The sequence below is a fragment of the Hyaena hyaena genome, unplaced genomic scaffold (genome assembly GCF_003009895.1).
Source record: "Hyaena hyaena isolate Hyena2069 unplaced genomic scaffold, ASM300989v1 scaffold_480, whole genome shotgun sequence".
NCBI classification, from domain to species: Eukaryota; Metazoa; Chordata; class Mammalia; order Carnivora; family Hyaenidae; genus Hyaena; species Hyaena hyaena.
In genome coordinates, this window is record NW_024081108.1 from 1139799 (window position 1) to 1160056 (window position 20258).

The 20258-nt window shown below is 38.4% G+C and overlaps 1 protein-coding gene across 2 annotated transcripts in view; it reads right to left on the reverse strand.

Moving 5' to 3' along the window:
* The window catches only part of EIF4E (eukaryotic translation initiation factor 4E), a 41457-nt gene extending 24937 nt beyond the window's left edge, over positions 1 to 16520 (reverse strand). The window contains exons 1-2 of one of the 2 annotated variants that reach the window (XM_039254239.1): positions 16496 to 16520; positions 15481 to 15527 (exon numbers count right to left, since the gene is read on the reverse strand). In XM_039254239.1, the coding sequence (XP_039110170.1) occupies positions 15481 to 15498 (18 nt within the window). In that variant the 5' untranslated portion in view covers positions 15499 to 15527; positions 16496 to 16520. Of the gene's footprint in view, positions 1 to 14788; positions 14871 to 15480; positions 15528 to 16495 lie in introns of those variants that run through there. The other variant, XM_039254238.1, reaches the window with a different exon arrangement.
* Between the last annotated feature and the right edge of the window lie 3738 nt (positions 16521 to 20258).

Consider the following 20258-nt stretch of genomic DNA (forward strand, 5'->3'; position numbering starts at 1 on the left):
TAATTCTAAAACCATGGGTGTGCTTTTCCATGGTTATGAACATTCAAGATTTGTTATTAACTCTCAACCCAAACACACAAACGATCTCTTCTAGAAATAACTATGAGTCTTCCCCTCAGGATACCCAATTAGCATCCTCCATTACTTCACTGAACAAATATTACTACTAAGAACTTTCAGAATCTCCCCACCTTCCATACTTTGGGGCATCCCCTAAACCTTAATTTGAAGTAAGCAAAAATCGATAGTTTCCCTGACATTATTAGGGTTTAAAACAGTAATCAAAGTGTGATCCACAGAATTCTGCTGGTTGTAGTCTACAATGAGGTTAGGCACAGAAATAGAAAGCAGAGGTGCCTGGGTGGCTCAGTCGGTTAAGCATAGGACTCTTGGTTTCTCTCAGGTCATGATCTCACAGTGTTTGAGATCCAGACCACATGGGGCTCTGTGCTGACAGTGTGGAACCTGCTTGGAATTCTTTCTTTCTGCCTCTCCCACTCCCACCAGCAAGGGCCTGCACGTGCTCTCTCTTAAAATAAATAAATAAAATGGAAAGTAAACACTTAGACTACTTCATAGAAATCTGACAGTATTTTTGTACCTGTTCAAACTAATAATAGTAAATTCAAGCTTACATTTTTGTGCTTTTTTTTTTTCATTTTTCTTTATCCTATTTCCATGATTTACAAAAACATTACATTAAAATTGTTTAAAAACAAAATAAAAACAAAGTCACATTCTGCCAGAGTATGAGAAGCACTGGCTTTAGATCTCATACTCTTGAGCCATGCTACCCATACTGGAATCCTACTTCTGCTATTCACAGTTGCATAATTTCAGGCAAATTCAACATAACACCAAATAATGGGTAATGGTATCATTGGTAACACACTTCCTTATATTCTCCCTTCCTTCCTTCACTCTTTTTTTTTTTTTTGAATTAGAAAAGACCGGTTGCGGCCTTAAGAGAAATGTAAATGCTACTATGGCAAAGATAACTGTAATTATCTCTACAAATTACTCAATATTTCAGTAAACTGAAGGCACTACATATATTAAACATGAAATAATGAGAATAAGCAAATAAGAAAAGGATGGTGTTTTACGACTTTTAAACTGGTAACACCCAGGGGCACCTGGGTGGCTCAGCCGGTTGAGTGTCCAACTTCAGCTCAGGACATGATCTCATGGTTCGTGGGTTCAAGCCCCGCGTGGGGCTCTGTGCAGAGAGCTAGCTCAGAGCCTGGAGCCTGTTTCAGATTCTGTGTCTCCCTCTCTCTCTGACCCTCCCCTGTTCATGCTGTCTCTCTCAGAAATAAATAAAACATAAAAAAAAGAAATTAAAGTGGTAACACCCATCCTCACACTTCATCCAAACTCTTGAGTTTTTACTTGATGGTAACATTTACAAAGCAGTTACTATCAAATAATGTGCTACATATTTTTATATACATTATTTCAATATTTATATTAACTCAGTCTATATATTTAATCTTCACAATACTGTGAAACTACTATTCTCTCTGCTCTTAAAATTTAAGTGCTGGGAAGTTAATATGGCCTAAATGTATTCTACATTGAATCCAGGACTCTCAGCGTTCATGATAGGAATACTGTATGTCCTGCTTTTACCTGTTTGTTGTTTCAGCGTATTAGAACCTTCATTCACTCTCAAAAGTGCCCAGAGTTGGAGGATAAATTATATATGGTTACCAAAATACCCTTTCCAGGCAGCATACCCCTACAGTATGTACTATGCTTTGTACCACAGCCGCAGGCTCAATACCTTCACTATCTTGCAAGCGCATGCCACTGCCAATAAACTAGGGGAAAAAAGGCATAAAATGGTGCAACACACACTCCCAACACACACAAAATCCCACTATGAAAAAAGCAAGTAAATGCCAATGATTAATTACAGTGAGTTTATATTACTATGCAAGATGGCATACTGCCCATATGGTCAAATACTTCAGAACTACAGGCAAGTAAAAATAAAATCTTCTCTTTATGAATACAAATAACTGGAAGGAGAAAATCACTTCCTACAAGTACGATATGTAAACAGAATGCAACAAGATATTTTTCTCAACTCTTCTAGTCTCCAAACATTTGGTTCCCAGGTCTCTTCCAAATAATATATTTCCCCCAGCACCCTCCCATAAGTAAATTAGTATAAGTAATTAAGTAATACACAAGAACAAATGGTTTTACCACTCTCTCAAGGCATACTTCATATGCTTTGTAAAGTACATAAACTTGGGGTAAACACTGAAAAGTATCACAAGTAATTAAATCGATTGTTTTGGTTGTTAAAATGATACCAGCTAATCTAGCATCACTCATCACAAAAATGGAGGCTGTGGATTTTGCAGATCCTCTTCCTTGTGGTAATAAAGGATCAAAATAGTGACTGTGCTCTAAAATAAAAAGTTCAAGTAGAAAAACAACATATGCAGATTCAGCAAAATACAAACCTTTTAAGTTTAAAGCACCGCTCAAATAGAGAAATTTTTCCATGTAAAGGACTGTGAGATGGGACCCTATATACCAATTCCGATTCAAAAGACATTACTTATTCTAATATTCTTTTCGGCTGATGATAAAATGACACCTACACAACAAAAAATACTGGAAGCAGAGGCACAGAGGGAAGAGCTGTAATAGTTTGTACAAATTGTGTTGCATCTAAAAGTGCTGCAAAATTGAATAGGTGTTCCATCTACTTAAGTAACAATAACCTAATTACCTCACTAAAATTAATGACTAGCTATACTTAACCACATTTTACTAATATTATAAAAAAAAATCCCTACAGGCCACATTTGAATTTCTGATCTTCTGGAATGCAATTTCAAAACTCGGATGAATGTATCTTTAACTCTTCACTAGAAAGAGTTGTAGGTACCTTGTTTCATTTAAGATAACCTGCCACCCAAATGATTCTGCACATCTTATGTTGCTTAGGACAAGATCTTAAATTCCAAAAGGAAAGTATGATAACAGAGACATAAGAAATAAACATGCGTGATCCAGAATGACAACAGGCTAATGATAAAATTGAAATGTCAGTGCTATTTAACCAAATGCTACCAGAGACTCATATTTTAAAATAACTAAGGAAATTTACAGAAGTTAAACATTACACAAAATTAAAAAGTACTTCAAATAACATTAAAATGATGTTAGGACAAGCATTTTCACTGCACAAAATTATTACACTGGTTCCAGTAGAGAAATAATTTATATTTCAACTATTCTTTAATGCTTTAAAATTACAACCTGAAAGACATTTTAAAGAATTTAACTGCTGCTTCTCTTTAAGTCTATTGTTTTTAAAACTATAACTAAGATGTAATAACACTGACAGAATGTTAGTTTAAAATTCAATCCTGGGGCACCTTGGTGGCTCATCGGTTAAGTGCACGATTCTTGGTTTCGGTTCAGGTCATGATCTCATGATTCCTGGGTTCAAGCTTCACGCACTGGCTCCGCACTGACAGCATGAAGCCTGCTTGGGATTTCCTCTCTCTCTCAAAATAAATAAATAAACCTTGGGGAACCTGGGTGGCTCAGTCAACTAAGCATCTGACTTCGGCTCAGGTCATGATCTCATGGTTCAGGAGTTTGAGCCTCACATCGGGCTCTCTGCTATCAGCACAGAGCCCGCTTGGAACCTCTATTCCCCCACCCCTTAAAAATAAACAAACATTTAAAAAATAACAATAAATAAACTTAAAATAAATCTTTGCATGGCACAGTTAAGCAACTGAATTCTTTCTAAATTCTACATGTTTTTTCTTTTTTTTTTTTTAATTTTTTTAAATGTTTTATTTCTGAGAAAGAGAGAGACAGCATGAGCAGGGGAGGGTCAGAGAGAGAGGGAGATACAGAATCTGAAACAGGCTCCAGCACAGAGAATGACACGGGGCTGGAACCCAGGAACCTGAGCCGAAGTTGGACGCTCAACCGACTGAGCCACCCAGGCGCCCCTCTACATGTTTTTTAAAAGGTCTACAGGGGCACCTGGGTGGCTCAGTCAGTTAAGCGTCCGACTTTGGTTCAGGTCATGATCTCACAGTTCGTGGGTTCAAGCCCCGCGTCGGGCTCTGTGCTGACAGCCAGCTCAGAGCCTGGAGCCTGTTTCAGATTCTGTGTCTCCCTCTCTCTCTGACCCTCCCCTGTTCACACTGTCTCTGTCTCTGTCTCTCTCTCTCAGAAATAAATAAAACATTTAAAAAATAAATAAATAATAAATAAAAGATCTATAATGTCAGGGGCACCTGGGTTGCTCAGTTGGTCAAAATGAATAAATACACTTAAAAAAGATTCTCTAATGTTAAAAGTTAAAGATTAAAATTAGGATATAAACGATAGCTTTATAGTTTATATTTTTATGTTTTATATAGTTTATATTTTCAATAGTATTTTTTTTTTATAGCTTTTTAAAAGTAAGCTCTACCACCAATGTGGGGCTCAAACTCAAAATCTTGAGATCAAGATGCACATGTTCTACCAACTGAGCCAGCCAGGTACCCCAAACTATTAATTTTAATAAGAAAACTAGTCCCTTCATGCTTCAAATATTTAAACATAAAAAAAATATAAAACTGTTAATGTCCTGATACTTTCTTTGAAGAAATCTCTTAGAGGTATAATTAAAGAATCTAGCTCTTTTTATATTTGAAAGCTTGATAGTTCATTAACGTAAGCTCAGGAAATGGAAGGATATAACGTACTCTGTAAACCTGGGGACATTTGAAAACTGTGACTTTCCCTGGTTTTCTAATTTTTTTAAAGAAATATAAGTTGATTTCTTCTGGAAGATAATATAAATCAAAAGATACAACCATAAGGTAACAGATGCATTCTGGTGTTCATGATATTGGCACTAAAAGGGATGCTTAGGAAATTATTTTAAAATGTTAATGTAAATGTAGGAAAAAGTAGACTACAAAACTGTATAAATAAGAAGCACCTTACTTTTTTGGTGGAGAGGACACACTTTTTAATTTAAGAAGTCCTAAATAAACTATGGTACATCCAGAAAATGCAATATTGTTTTGCACAAAAAGAAATGGCTATTAAGCTGTGAAAAGACATGGAGGAACCATAAATGTATATTACTATGTGAAAGAAGCCAATTTGAAAAAATACAATTCCAACTATAGGACATTATGGAAAAGGCACAAAAACTATGGAGGGAGTAAAAAGGTTAGTAGTTGCCAGGGATTAGGAGGGAGGGTTGAATAAGCAGAGAACAGAGGATTTTAGTCAGTGAAACTAATTCTGTGTGATACTATAATGATAAATGCATGTCATTATGTATTTTTCTAAACCCAACGATTGTATAACACCAAGAGTGAAGCTGAAGTAAACTAAAGACTTGAGGGGACAATGATGTGTCAATGCAGGTTCATCTGGTATAACCAATGTGCTACTCTGGTGTGGGATGTTGATTGTGGGGGAGGTTATGCATATGGAAGCAGGAGATATACCAGAACTCTCTGTACCTTCTTCTCAATTATGTGGTAAACCTAAAAACTGCTCTAAAAAATACTCTATTTAAATGGAAAAGAAAAAAGCTCCTGGGTGGCTCAGTCGGTTGAGTGTCCAACTTCACCTCAGGTCATGATCTTGCAGTTTGTGGGTTCAATCCCTGCACTGGGGTTGCTGCTGTCTGTGCGGGGCCCACTTGGAATCCTCTGGCCACCAGACTCTGCCCCTCCCATGTACACATTCTCTCAAAAGTAAATACACAGTTTTTTAAAAAATGATGAAAAGAAAGAGGTACAAAGAGATGTAGTGAGAAAATAGAATCCTCAAACAAGTAAACCAAAATAATACCAAAGAAAACCTAAGTTGTTGTAATTACAGATGACTTTTATTCCACCACCCTCCCCAACCCCAGCACAGATCTAAATGTTCCAAATTTACAACAACAAAATATATACTTGAGTCTAATTCTGGACTGCTCAGTCTATTTCAGTGATCTGTCACTATTCAGTGATCTGTCTATAGGACTTGAATTTTGTTGCCTCTCAAAATCCCACTAAAATGATGACAGATATTTTTCTAAGTCCACAACTATGGGAAGTGCAAGGAAAAAAAAGAAAAGAGCTGGAACACAAAATGGATAAGTGTATACAGCTAAATCCTTAAAGTCTCAAAGCTGGAAGCACCTTTAGAACTAGGAGTGAAGTAGGAAGATAAGGTAAATTAAAGAGAATTTGGTGAAAGCTATTTGAAATATAACTAGATCCCTCAATTCTCTCCCTCTACCGCACTAGGACTGCTGCCATGAGTTCAAAAAAAAAAAAAAAAGAAAATTAAGCAACTTGGAGGAAGCAGATAGAGAAAAGAAAATGCCTTTAAAAATATGTACCTATTGGGGCGCTTGGGTGGCTCAGTTGGTTATGCATCCAACTTTGGCTCAGGTCATGATCTTACGGTTTGTGGGTTCAGGCCCCACATCAGGCTCTGTGCTGACAGCTAGATCAGAGCCTGGAGCCTGCTTCAGATTCTGGGTCTCACTCTCTCTCTGACCCTTCCCTGTTGGCACTGTTTCTCTCTCTCAGAAATAAATAAAAACCATTAAAAGAAAATTCTTTTTAATAAAAATATGTACCTATTATACCTTCAAAAGGTTAAAATGTTGCATCACAATTACAGGAAGCTATAAAAGTGAACATTCAGAAGACCACAGAGAACATCTAGACATTAAAGTTATGATACAGGTTGGAAAATAAAACTTCCCAGAAAATAGAGAGATAGAAAATGAAAGCAAAATTTAAACTAAAAAAACTCAGAGAACCAGGCTAGATGCGCCAATATCTGAATAAGTGTTTCAAAGAGAAACTGGGGAGAGGAGAATCACAAATAAATGTGAAGTGATGGATAAGAGTTGCCACATTAAAAAAGTACAATGCATACCTAGCACAATGAATGAAAACACCCATACTAATAAAGCATGTCACTGTGAAATGGGGACAAGAAAAAATTCTGGGGGGAAGTAGAGGAACTGGGGAAGTGGTCACACACCACACACACACACACACGAAAAAAAAAAAAGTAGACATCAGAGTACTTTCTGACCACAGCCACAACAGATGATGACCTGGAATGACTTTAAAACTCTAAGAAAAGAATTCTACATACACGCAGTTGAACTACAGATATGATATTGCTTAACATGTAAGGTCTCAAAAATCTTTAACTCTCATGTATCTTTTCTCAAAAAAATTACTGGAGATGTGATCTACCAAAATGAAACAAGATACCAAATAAGACAACCAGGAACATAGCAAATAGAGAGGCACACCAAAAAAGTCAGATGAGAGGAATCATGCATAATGGCAGGTGTGCACCAGATATAGTGAGCAACATCCAGATTGGAGCAATGCGATTCAGATGACATTCTTCGTTTGATGACTATGATGATAAAGATGCTTATTATTATAAAAAAACAACAAACACAACTAATTGCTGTGGTTTGTCTGGCCCAGACTTTTATCTAAACTTACTTAACTCACCTTAACCATGTGTTAACAAAGCTCTCTTTCTCTCCTTTGTGCCCAAATTTCACACCAGGAGTTCAGCTTTAATCTACTTTTAAAACATACAGAGAATCTCACAAACCACTCTCCTAAATGAGGGTTCTTTGCCTGGCCCACTGGTTTCTGCAAGAGAGGCTTTCATAGAGATTGCAGGAAGCTGAAACCATCATAAGGACATGATGATGTCTCAGGTGGTTAGTACATAGGTCTTCAGTTTATTACTCTAAAACGTATACACAGGTGTATCTTTTGTTTTCTAGAAATAAACTGTTCACAAAGTAGAAAGGGGGGGAAGCTCTAAAAAAAATAATTATAGCCCAATGACAGTCACAAGCTGTTTTATCCAGTAGCAGTGAGGTTTTTTAAAAATTTTTTAATGTTTATTTATTTTTGAGAGAGCTGTCAGCACAGAGCCCACCACAAACTGAACCCACAAACCGTTGAGATCATGACCTGAGAAGTCGGTCACTCAACTGATTGAGCCATCCAGGTGCCCTAACCAATAGAGTTTTTAAAATTTCAATTTATTGCCAGAACTATACTACCTCATGTATGGAAACTCACTATGGACTGTTGGAAATGTTGCAAAGTGTTGGAAACAATTCAAATGTTGATCAATAAAGTAGTAACTATGTTTAAGACCAAACTATGAAGTACACACCATCAGAAAAAAAAAGTGAAAGCTTTACGTGCTAATATGCAACACTCTAATAAAGTGAAAAACATAATGTACCAAAATAGCATATATAATTGACTACCATTATTTTTTAAAATATATCTATCTTATTATATACACATATATCTATAGAAAGTCAGGAATAAATAAACATTTAAAAAATAAAATTCACTTCCTTGGTTGAATTAGTCACATTTCAAGCACTCAATAGGCATGTGGTGCTACTGGCTACATACTGAAAAGGACAAATATAGAATTTCCACCGTCACGGAAAGTTCTCTTGGACAGCCCTTACCTTAAAGAATCCTCAAAAAATAAAACTGGTCAACAGTGTGGATGCTTTGGAAAGGGGAAGTAGGTGGCTAGAGAATATAGGCAGAAGATAGGTTTTCCACAATAAAAAAGAAAGGACTAAGCCTGTGCCAGGCATCATCCTTAATGTTTCATTTTAACTCAATCTTACTGTAATTCAATATAATCAGTTTCCTCCATAATTCTACATATTTTCCTTAATACATTTATTTTTTTTAAATTTTTCCTTAATGTATATAAAAACATCATTCTGGGGTGCCTAGGTGGCTCAGTCAGTTAAGCATCTGACTTCAGCTCAGGTCATTATCACCTGGTTTGTGAGTTTGAGACCTGTGCTGGGCTCTGTGCTGACAGCTCAGAGCCTGGAGCCTGCTTCCAATTCTGTCTCCCTCTCTCTCTGCCCCTCCCCCACTCACATATTTTCTCTCTCTGTCTCAAAAATAAACATTAAAAAAAACCTTTTTTTAGGGGCACCTGGGTGACTCAGTCCGTTAAGCGTCCGACTTTGGCTCAGGTCATGATCTCACGGTTCGTGGGTTCGAGCCCTGCATCAGGCTCTGTGCTGACAGCTAGCTCAGAGCCTGGAGCCTCCTTCGGATTCTGTATCTTCCTCTCTCTCTGACCCTCCCCTGCTCACGCTGTCTCTCTCTCAGAGATAAAGAAAACATTTAACAAAAAATAAAAAATAAAATATTAAATTTTCTTTCCTTAGGTAATACTTGGAAGTTACTGGACTTTGTGGCTACTTAGGATGACCATGTAAAACCCCGTAAAAATTCTTCATAGTAACACTAACATTAATTCACATAAATATAAAAATCTTACTGAGTGCCACTAAATTAAGCAGGGTACAGAAAGATTATACTTAAATTTCTGTACAGCACTTTATAGTAACATGTTTAAAATAGAACATGCAAATAGATCTTTTAGCTCCATAATTATTGTAGGGACATCTGGGTGGCTCGGTCGATGCAGTGCCCATCCATCCCACTCCCACTCCCAGATTTTGGCTCAGGTCCTGATCTCAGGGTTGTGAGATAAAGCCCTCAATCGGCTCCACAACGAGTATGGAGCCTGGTTGAGATTCTCTCTCTCCTCCTTTCCCTCCGCACCTCCCCTGCTTGTGCTTGAGCTCTCTTTAAAATAAATTAAAATAGGGGCGCCTGGGTGGCTCAGTCGGTTAAGCATCGGACTTCAGCTTGGGTCATGATCTCATAGTCCATGAGTTTGAGCCCCACCGCAGGGCTCTACGCTAACAGCTCAGAGCCTGAAGCTTGCTTCGGATTCTGTCTCAGTCTCTCTGCCCCTCCCCCAACTCATGCTCTGTCTCTCAAAAATGAATAAATGTCAAAAAAAAATCTAATAAAAGTAAAGTCTTTAGCAATTACTGCAAGGGCATGAGTTTCAGAGAAATCTTATGGTCTTATTTCCATCCTCAAAGAATTTAGCTTTTAAAATTAGCAACATATATTCAAAGTTTTTCAAAACACTGCTTATCTCTCGGCCAGTCCTTTCACCAAAATTGTAACAGTACAAAAGTAAAGAGCAAATTCCATATTCACAAATTGTTAAAAACGTACTAATACTGTTTTCACTACCAAAACATTTTAAATGGCAAATCATTTGAATTGACAAGGTCCAGTAATCAAATGAAAAGGAGGAGGAGGGAAATGTCCATTCGCTTTCTTTAGAAATCTATCCAAGGTATTCCAGACCAGTTACTAAAATATAACCTTATGTATAACTACTTGTTTAGTCCTTGAATTCAGATACCACAGTGCTATTTTCTTACGATTCTGTACTTGTCATCAGTTATCAAACACTCCAGAACAGAGCCTAAAATGTCCACACGTTTTCTTTTACAGCTGCAGCATAATATCTAGTAAGTTCATCAAATTAATTTTCCCAGGTCACATAAGGAAAACACAACATGGAAAGACAGTGTCACAGTTAAGAACACATACTCTGGAATCTGGCTGCTTTAGTTTGAACTCCACCCCACCATTTATTAGCTGTGAGATTTTCAGCAAGTTAGTCACACAAAGTTACCTAATCTCTCTGTGCCTTGGTTTCCTCATCTGAATTAACAATACCTACCTCATACGGCTGCTGTAAGATTAAATGAATTAATATATGCAAAGCCTGACACACATTAGTGCTATATGTTAGCTATTATTAAGAAATAAAAACCTGCCTACATTAAAAATCACTCTTAAAAATAGGTTGCGTTTATAGGTCATTTTTATTGTCAGTTGCTCAGCACTCTAAATCCATATCCCTGGAAATTCAATGCTAGTTACATCTGTCAGCATTCAATAAGTCAGAAACTTACTGAACAATGTAACTAAATTACAGCTTCTCATTGTTTCTATGGAATAATGTATCAAAAGTTCCAACTGGGAAAAAACCGTATTTACCCAACACATTCCCACATACCTGAAAGTCAAAAGTGATCCTTTCTTTTTTCTCCAAACACAAATAGGAACTTTTGAAGGAACACTAGTGATTTTTATGACAGGGATAGGAGTGAGAAGAGTATCTGAGGTTTGTAGATCATAAGCTTTCCATTTCTTGCTAATGGCCAAGGGTTGATAATTGCTATGTGAATTTCTTAGCAAAGAGAGGAAAAGGTGAGTATGTATGTATCCATGAATACACCTGCATGCAACACATTCATGGAGTATTAACTTTATCCAGTTCTTCATAACTGACAAGTTGTCATCTCTGAATACTGTATTTGAAAATCAAAATCACTGTAAGATATCTTCTAATTCCCATTTTATCAACTAGACTTAGAAATTTCAGTCAAGGTCACTCATATTAAAATCAGACTATAACCCATGCTTATTTTCATTTCTCCAGAAAGTCTCTATTACAAAGATGGAAAAACTCACAGGTAACAGAAAAACTAGGAAATTTCCAGCAGTCGCAGAGACTGAAAAGTAGAAATTGCCACTGCTAGCATAACCACCTCACAAGGTACTTGTTGCATCCAGGTACTTTTACATTTTTAACCTTAAACAATATATTTTTTAAATTTTGCCTAGACTCTGCTGTCTAAATTGGATTAGGCTTACCTAATTTGTTTAACATTGTATTCTCTGCAACTTCTGTGTATAAACTATGTCTGCCTTCTAAACTGGATTTCTCTAAGTCATATAATTATGCACAGTTATTAATTCAAACTATAAAATAAAGTGAAATTTGAAATATAAAACACCAGAACCAAATTTATTTGGTTTATGAATGACCTCTGATACATGTACTAGGTTTTTTCACTTAGGCAAAAATACGTATAGGGGACACCTGGGTGGCTCAGTTAGTTAAGCAACCAACTTTGGCTCACGTCATGATCTCACAATTCATGAGCTCAAGCCCCACATCAGGCTCTGCACTGAGGGTCCAGGACCTGCTTCTGTCTCTTCTCTGTCCCTCCCTCACACATGATCACGCACTCTCTCAAAAATAAATATTTTTAAAAAGTATATTAATTTGCAAGGTCTGCTTGTCCCAATCAAGTCTCTGATTAACCAAAAACACTAAATTATATCCAACATATTAGTCAATACACGTGTGAGCCTTATTTACTTTAAACAAACTCTGTAGTACAAAACAAGTTTCTGAAGGATAAAAATGGAAGTACTGGATTAGCTGTCCAAGTTAATTCCACTTATAAAATTAATGTGGTTCTAAAAATCCAAGAGATGAAATGTAAAAAACATGTAAAACTATATGCCCTTTTAACTAAAACAAAAACAAAACAAAAAACCTCTTATCTTAAAAAGAACTACAAGTCAAAAAATAGCCCAAAATTAAGAATGAAAATAAAGCTACAAAGAAACATAACCCACTGTAAGCAAGATGGCCTGGGGAAACTGCTTGCCATCTTCATGACTAATATTGAGTCTAATTTTGACCTAGCCACAATTCCAGTGCCAGAAGATAGTACGAATGCTTTGGAATGTTGATCCCAATGTTCAAAATTTTGCCATATTACCTGTAAAGAGGTAAAATGCTTCCATTAATTTGCCCCATCAAGCTTCTCAACAAATTTGATATTTGTAAGCCACATCTTAATATAACAGATGTCTTAGACACACCTGATTAAAATCAAATATCAAACTGAAAATGACTATTTTATGTTAATTTCCATAGATAAAAATTCCCCAAAGCCTATGAAAGGTGGGACAAGCAGGAAAAGCCCATGATTCTTTAAGTGCTTATGATTATGCCCAACTGAAAAGCAATAAGGAACTCACTGGCTAAAGCAGCAATGAACAAAAACGGTTTCTGGAAGCTTCAGCAGGAATACCTCAATTTTAATCAATACTAATAGGCTGCTTTTAAAAAAAATTCCACCCACTATTTAAAATTGTCAAAGAATTCTAAAAGACAAACCTGTGAAAAGGGTGCATTAGAAGTACTAAAAATTTGGGGTGCCTAGGTAGCTCAGCTGGTTAAGCGACTGACTTCAACTAAGGTCATGATTTCACGATTTGTGGGTTCAAGCTCCACATCGGGCTCTGTGCTGACGGCTGAGAGCCTGGAGCCTGCTTCAGATTCTGTGCCTCCCTCTTTCTGCCCCTCCTCCATTCGTGCTTTCTTAAAAATAAACATTAAAAAACTTTTTTAATAAAAAATAAGTACTAAAACTTCACCATTCTTACTAAAAATGAATACTTCAGTCTACTTTACAAACATCCTCAAACTACTACTGTCTTTCTCCATTTTACACACTTCAGGTTTTTAGGTTCCCTACTCCCCAAATTTAAATGCAGTATCCAAATTTCCCTGGGTCAGCACCAGAATGAATAGTATACCATTATCATTGACTGCATCACTGGGAATTAGGTTCCTTAAGAGTTTACACTGAACAAGGTATAAAAATCACATTTTACATAACTCTGTATTCTAAAGAACATTTGGTATAACCTCCTAAACATAACAGAGGCTATAAATATTTACTGACTCAAAATAGTCCTTCAACACTTTGTAGTTCTGTTCTGTGCTCTTGAAACAAAACTACGTAGCTCTGCAAAATCCAAAAGACTGAAATATTACTGGTAAACTTCACAGAATACATTATTTTACAGCTTAGAGATGTTAACCTTGTTCCTATTATCAGCTGTAATGCTTTTTAATGCCGGTTACAGTGGGTAGGAAAGCAGATCCAGTTTTAAAAAGTGAACATGGAAACTTGTTAAAAGGGAATATTTTCATATTCATCCTATATCTTTATCTGTAACATGAATGGTCCAAAGTGAGTTAACTGTATCAGGAAATTAAGAGACAGTTTTGCAGCCAACCTAATTTTCAGAAACATAAATGAAAACTGGTACCGATAAAAAACAAATAAGCAAACAGAAGAACTGCCTTAAATTCTGGCAACAAGCTACAGATAGTTTACACCAATGTAATGAAAAATAAGTCTTTTTGTATTCTATAAGCCTTTCCATGGCTAATTTTGAGCTAGCTATAAAAGTCTCTAAATAGTCAAAGCAAACTGGTTAAGTCATCAAAAGTCACAAACTTCCATTAGATACCAAAAAAAATTTTAAAAAAATAATAATAATAACCCTGGCAACAAGGTGTAGAACTGGTTACAGGGTGTCAAAGGTCTTCTACTTAAAATACTCCGTATTATGCCTCTAAAACAATTTCACTTAGATGTGAAATGTGACATTCCTAAAACAGCAGCCCAAGTCTTTTAAGTTTCAGTGACCCAGTGCCGGCAAACCCAAACTATGACAAAGATATCCTCTTCTTTTGGGCGGTAACTACCAAATTACTGGGATCGGCTTGCTTCAACTAAGTTTAAGATGGTGCCTAAACTGAAAAGAAAGCCGGTAGGACGAGTAAAGAAAAAAAAAAAAAGTATGTAAAACCAATTTTTAGAGTTAAGTGTCTATTTCCAATAAACTGTGCCTTAGAAATCTTTCAGGCGATAAAGGCTCGGAAGAGCAGACGGATCAAGAGCCAACCGCATTCTCGGAGACGTGCGCACTGCGCGAAAAGGATGAATGAATGGAGACAGGCGCGTGTGAAATGCAGCAGGTCCCGCCGGCAACTAGACCAGCAGCAGCGATCAGTAGGCCTCGCTCCTCCCCTTCCCTCCTCCATGACAGCCCAGTATCAAGCATGGAGGGGAGAGGACAATGTGATCCCCGTTTCTCACCACCAACACCCTTCTTCCTACTCTGGGAGCTTTACCGCGCTACACGAGGTTTCCCTCCCCGCCCCAAACCTTTCTCGCCTCCCCTGCCGCCAACCCCGGCAACTCTTGAGCGCGTTGGAGTAACATGCGCTTGCCCCTCTCGGCTCCCCACGACGAGGTCGAAGCTTCTCCGCGCGTGCGGCGGCACCACTCCCGCCCAACCCACCCTTCGGCAACGCGCGCCCACCGGCTCCCTGGCCCACCGGTCTACAGGAAACCCGCGTGCGTCTCGCACCCGAACCCCCAGGCTGGAGCTCGGGAGGGAAAGAGGGAGGGTGATTCTACCCCGGGGCTCCCTCCCTCCTCCATCTCATTCCAGGCCGGCTCGCCGCCCACCCTCCCTGCGGATCCCAGCGCCCGCTCGGGGCCAGTCCTGCACCCTTCTATCGCCAAGACACAAACCTCACACACCTAGCCCAGGGCCCCGATCCCCCTCCACCCTTAGAGACCACCTCGCGGCTTCACCGGAGGCGCCGTGCCGCCCCTCCCCCACCCCTCTCCCCCGGCTCTTGGGCCCCCACCGGAACGTGTGCGCTACACGCCGCCGCGACCAGCCGCCGGGGCGTCCCCAGTTGCCCGCGGAGAGGTCAGACCCAAGAAGAGGGGGAGGGGGCAGCAAGAGGTAGCGTGCGCGCCGGGAACGCAGTCCCGCGGGGTCCCCCAGTCCGAAGGGGGACGGAGCGCGGGGACCGGTGGGGGTGGGGGCCAAAGGCAATACTCACCGGTTCCACAGTCGCCATCTTAGATCGATCTGATCGCACAACCGCTCCTGAAGGGAGGGGTGAGAGGAAAAAAATGAGATTCAAACCGGATTGGCCGGCTACTGTTCACGTGACGGACGTGTCCGTTTGGCCCTGGCGGCGCCTGCGCAAGACTGCGGCTGCGTGGGTAACAAGAGGCTTCTGGGAAGTGGAGTCTCTCGCTCACTCTCTGGCTCCCTCTCTTTTTTTTTTAAGGGTAAAGAAGTTTAAAGAAAAGGGGGGGAGGGGGCTTGTCACGTGGTTGGTGGGCAGGGTGCACGGTTCTCGGCGGCGGACCCTAGCGTGCTGGAGGTTGGTGTTCAGTCCTGTGCTCTTCCGCCTGGATAGCTGCTGTAGCGTCTACTGCCAGACATGCCTGCCGTGCCCTTTGTTGCCCTGTCCTCCCATCTTCCCCGGAAAGTTGGGAACTGCAGGCTCAGCACGCACAGCGAGGCTTCATTTGCTTAGTCGAGGTCCTAGGACGAGTCGTCTGTTTATTTAAATTTTGTTTGACTTCCCACCATTTTCTTTCGCTTTGCAGAAAGAGGCGGCGATGGCGAGTCCTTGTTTAAAGCAATCCACCCTCCCCCGTCCCCCGGCTCTGCTAACGCTGGTGGTCACTCATTGCCATCACTGCGAAAGGGGGTGGCAGAACCGCCCACAGTACCCACTTGCCACAGGTTGGGGGAGGGGGAGGGCACCCGACAGCTTTTCCTGTCCCAAGTCCTGAGATAAGACCTCAGGGCTCAATCTTGAGTACAAGGAAAAATTATTTGAAAGTTCTGTGTTCTCGGTTCCACTTCAGCGTGAACGGAAACAGCCTAAGTCCAGGCGCCAGCCAGGGAAGCCACTCCGGCCCCCGCTGACTAAGCCCTGGACTGACCGTCAGAAGTTAGGTCGGTCAACTATGACTCTTGACGTTGACTCATTCTCCTTAGGCAAGTGATTCAGTGCCTCAGCTTTTTCATTTATGAACCACAGATGATAATACACTTACCTCACAAGGGAGTGCTGTGGTAATGATTGTAACCAGCTTTGAAAATGCATCCGACTCTGTAAGTGCTTCATAATAAGCAACCTCGTGCTTCTCCCCTGATGTTTTTTAAAACAATGTTTAAAATTTTTCTTTTGTTTACTTCGTCACATTGTCATGTACACCAATGATATTTTAAAGTTTCAAGTCAACTTTTTTCTTACTGAAGCTACCTACGACAGAGGCTTTAATGTTCGGAAAAATATCGTTATATTCACAACAATCGTTGGCAATTGGAAGGTTATCCCCACACTGGCATCCTACATTTCTTTTTCCTCTAAGACGCTATGTTGTTATTTCTTAAGACAGTGTTATTCTGCACAGGCTTGTTAATAAAAGATAAATCTAGTAGAGCACTACGATAAAGTTCTAGTGAGGAAGACATATTACTATTTTCCATATTTCTTAAGAATGTTAACACTAGAAAAGTCAGTAGAAGTAGGCTGCCTGTGCCTGCCTGCTTATAGTGTTGCTGATGTCCAGCCCTGTGTCATACCTATTGTTGAGTACATAATGGTTGCTTGAGTTGACTAACACATAATTGAGACTGTACAAGAACTCAAAACCATTGCCTGTTCCTATGTTTTGGTTTCCCTGGATGTCAGAGCTGATTAATGAAAGCTTTTTTCCAGTATGCTTGGCTCTAGTAGGTTTAAAAGTAGATGGAATTCTAAAAAAAAAAATAGTAAAAGTGAATGAATTCTACTTACAAAGACTATCTACTGTTAAGCTATTCAAACTAATTACAGTTGATCTCAGTGGTATCTTCTTGTAGTATCTGGTTATCTTTGTGGTGATAACATCGATGTATTTCCACAGTGCTTCTAGATAATAGCAAAGAAATAAGGACATTTCAGTTTCCCTATGGGACTGAAAGACAGTGATGATGTTCTTAAAACTTTTTTTTAATGATAGCTTCTATTTTATTAACTTTTGATTAAAAAGCTACCCACTTTTGTCAGTCATCCTAATACTTCTATAATACTTGTGTATGCTTCTGTTCTTTGTAGCTTGATTTCTCTCCTTTTTGTATACACTTCCTTGCATAGGTTTTTATGGCACATTGATGGGTCTCTGCCTAATATCACCATTATATTCTACCATATCAAAGATTTGGTAGTTAAGTTTTTATCTATGTGTTTATGTCGTTTTGTTTTTGCCAATTTGAAATATGGAGAGTAGGAATGTTATACTTTATTTTTCTATTAATCTACAAAAAATTACGTTTGTCATCTTAGTACCATATTCGTGCTTATTCTTAAGGAAAAGGACAATAAAAAGATATATGAAATGGGATATGGAATGGAAATATATTCTACTTCATTTAGTTAGTTAATATATAACTAATGGTTCAGTATAGTATCATGGTAACTATTATTTGTAAGCCTGGGATGATTGGTTATCATTTAGCATGCATAAATAGTCATGATCTTTTCGCTATATAATATATTCCTCAAGCTGGTATATTCTAGCTTTTATAGATTTAACTCATGGTAAAAGATTTTAAATAATTTGGTAGAACACATAGGTTGTTTTTATAATTTATTTACCTCTTTGTCATTGGAATTTTCAGTTTCTAGATAACCAGAGTCATTGTTTTGCTGGGTGTTGTTCAACTATGGCTGAAACTGATCACATCTGTTACAATCAATCCCTCAAAATATTATTGCTGTACTCTAGTATTTTTTTAAAAAGTCCTTGGAATTTTAGATGATCTGTTCTTCTTAGGTGACTTTCTTAGTCTCTGATCAGTATTAAGCAACTGTTTTTCTTAAAATGAGTAGATCTTCAGAAAGAAGATACGAAATTACATAATAAAGTAAATGATCCTTAATATTACAGTGTGGGCTATTCACTTTAGATATAATCTAAAGCAACCTTTAATTAACATTAGCACTGAGTTTTTTTTTTTTTTTTTTTTTTTTTTTTACCTTACCCACTCTCTTTAAACTTGGTCATGCCTTAAGTTCAATTTTTTTGTTACTGTCAATTTCTGCAGATATGTTTCTTTAGGAAAGACCTAGGTGGGGCTGCCTGGGTGGCTCCATCAGTTAAGCATCCGACTCTTGATTTTGGCACCATCTCCCAGTTCCTGGGTTCAGGCTCTGCGCCATTAGCATGGGGATTCTCTCACTCCCTTTGCACAGCCCCTGCACACCCCCTGCTCTCTCTCTTTCTCTCTCTCTCTCTCCCTCTCTTTGTGTCTCAAGATAAATAAACTTTAAAAAATAAAAAAGCTTAATTTTTTTAATGGAAAGTCCTAGGTGATGGCTTGGGACGGGGTAAGTAATCTTTTAATTATTGCATTTGTTATCTCAATTCTACCACTTACTGTATGACAGTATGCAGATTAATTAGTCTCTTTGTGCTTCATTTTTTACTTTTTTATGTGGGCTCCACACCCAATGCAAGGCTTGAACTCATGTCCTGAGATTAAGAGTCACGTGTTCTACCGACTGAATCAGCCAGGAGCCCCATCTTTGTGCCTCATTTTTGTCATGAGTTAGATGGGCAAAATAATAGTACTTATCTTGTTTGGTCGGTGTGAGAAATAAATGAGTTAATCCATGTAACATGCTTAGAATAGTTCTTAGAACATGGTGGGAGCTCAATGTTAACTACAATTATCATGAGGTAATATTATAGTTACATAAATCTCTTATTTCTACTTTTTAAATTTAGTGTAATATCCTAAGACTTATTTTATGCAGAAGACACACTGCAGACCATTATCTTTAAGGATACTCCAAAATTTCAAAATCAAGTATCATTTACTGATTTCCTATTGCATACTAAGTGTTTTTCATATCAATTATTTCATTCGACCTTTACAACAACTATGTGATTTAAACATTATCATCCCCATTTTAGAGATAAAGAAACAAATGCAGTACAGTTAGGGGACATATGCAAGTCCACACAGTCAGTGGTGACCTGGCATTCAAACCCAATTCTCTTGACTCAAGATTCTTTCCTCCATATCATAGCTGCTTTCTTCTGTTAGGTTCTTCCAAATGCTTGCTCCTCTTCAAAGGACTTCTAATATTAAATTCATTTACAGAACTGACAAACCATTCAAGAAGTACTAAGTCAGTCATGGGAAATTTGTAATCACTAGCAGATATTTAAAGCACATGGGAAGCCCAGGCACTTCCTTCCTGGACTGTAAAATCTGCTTGGCCTCCTAAGTCATAGAAATATAAATAGTTCAGTACCCATAGAAAGAAGTGTGACTAAGAACCAAAAGGATGCAGCTAACAAGCACCATAACAAACACTCATCTAATGAATGAACCTGTCACCTAGTTCCTTCCCCCGTTTCACTCAGGTCTGTTCTACAGCCATCTCCTGATAGACCTCCTTGACCACCCTGAGTTAGTATACTCATTACTCATCTCCTTACCTTTCTTGCTTTTTCTTCAGACCACGTCATTACCCTAGCTCTAAACCCAATATCATATTAAACATTGTTTAATTAATTGCAAGTTGTCTCCACTAGTAAAATATTAGCTTCTTGATGATTTGTAGGTAAATTCCTAACAAATATTTGGGAAAATTCAAATCTAATTTTAAAAACCACATAAATTTCTAGCCTGAAAACTAATAATGTAATAGAAAAATTGTGATATGCCAAGTACCACATTGTGCTGTTTACTTTCCATGATTATAACCTCATATTATGTTCAATGTTCTGAGATAGATAAGGAAACTAAGGTTAAATAACTTTC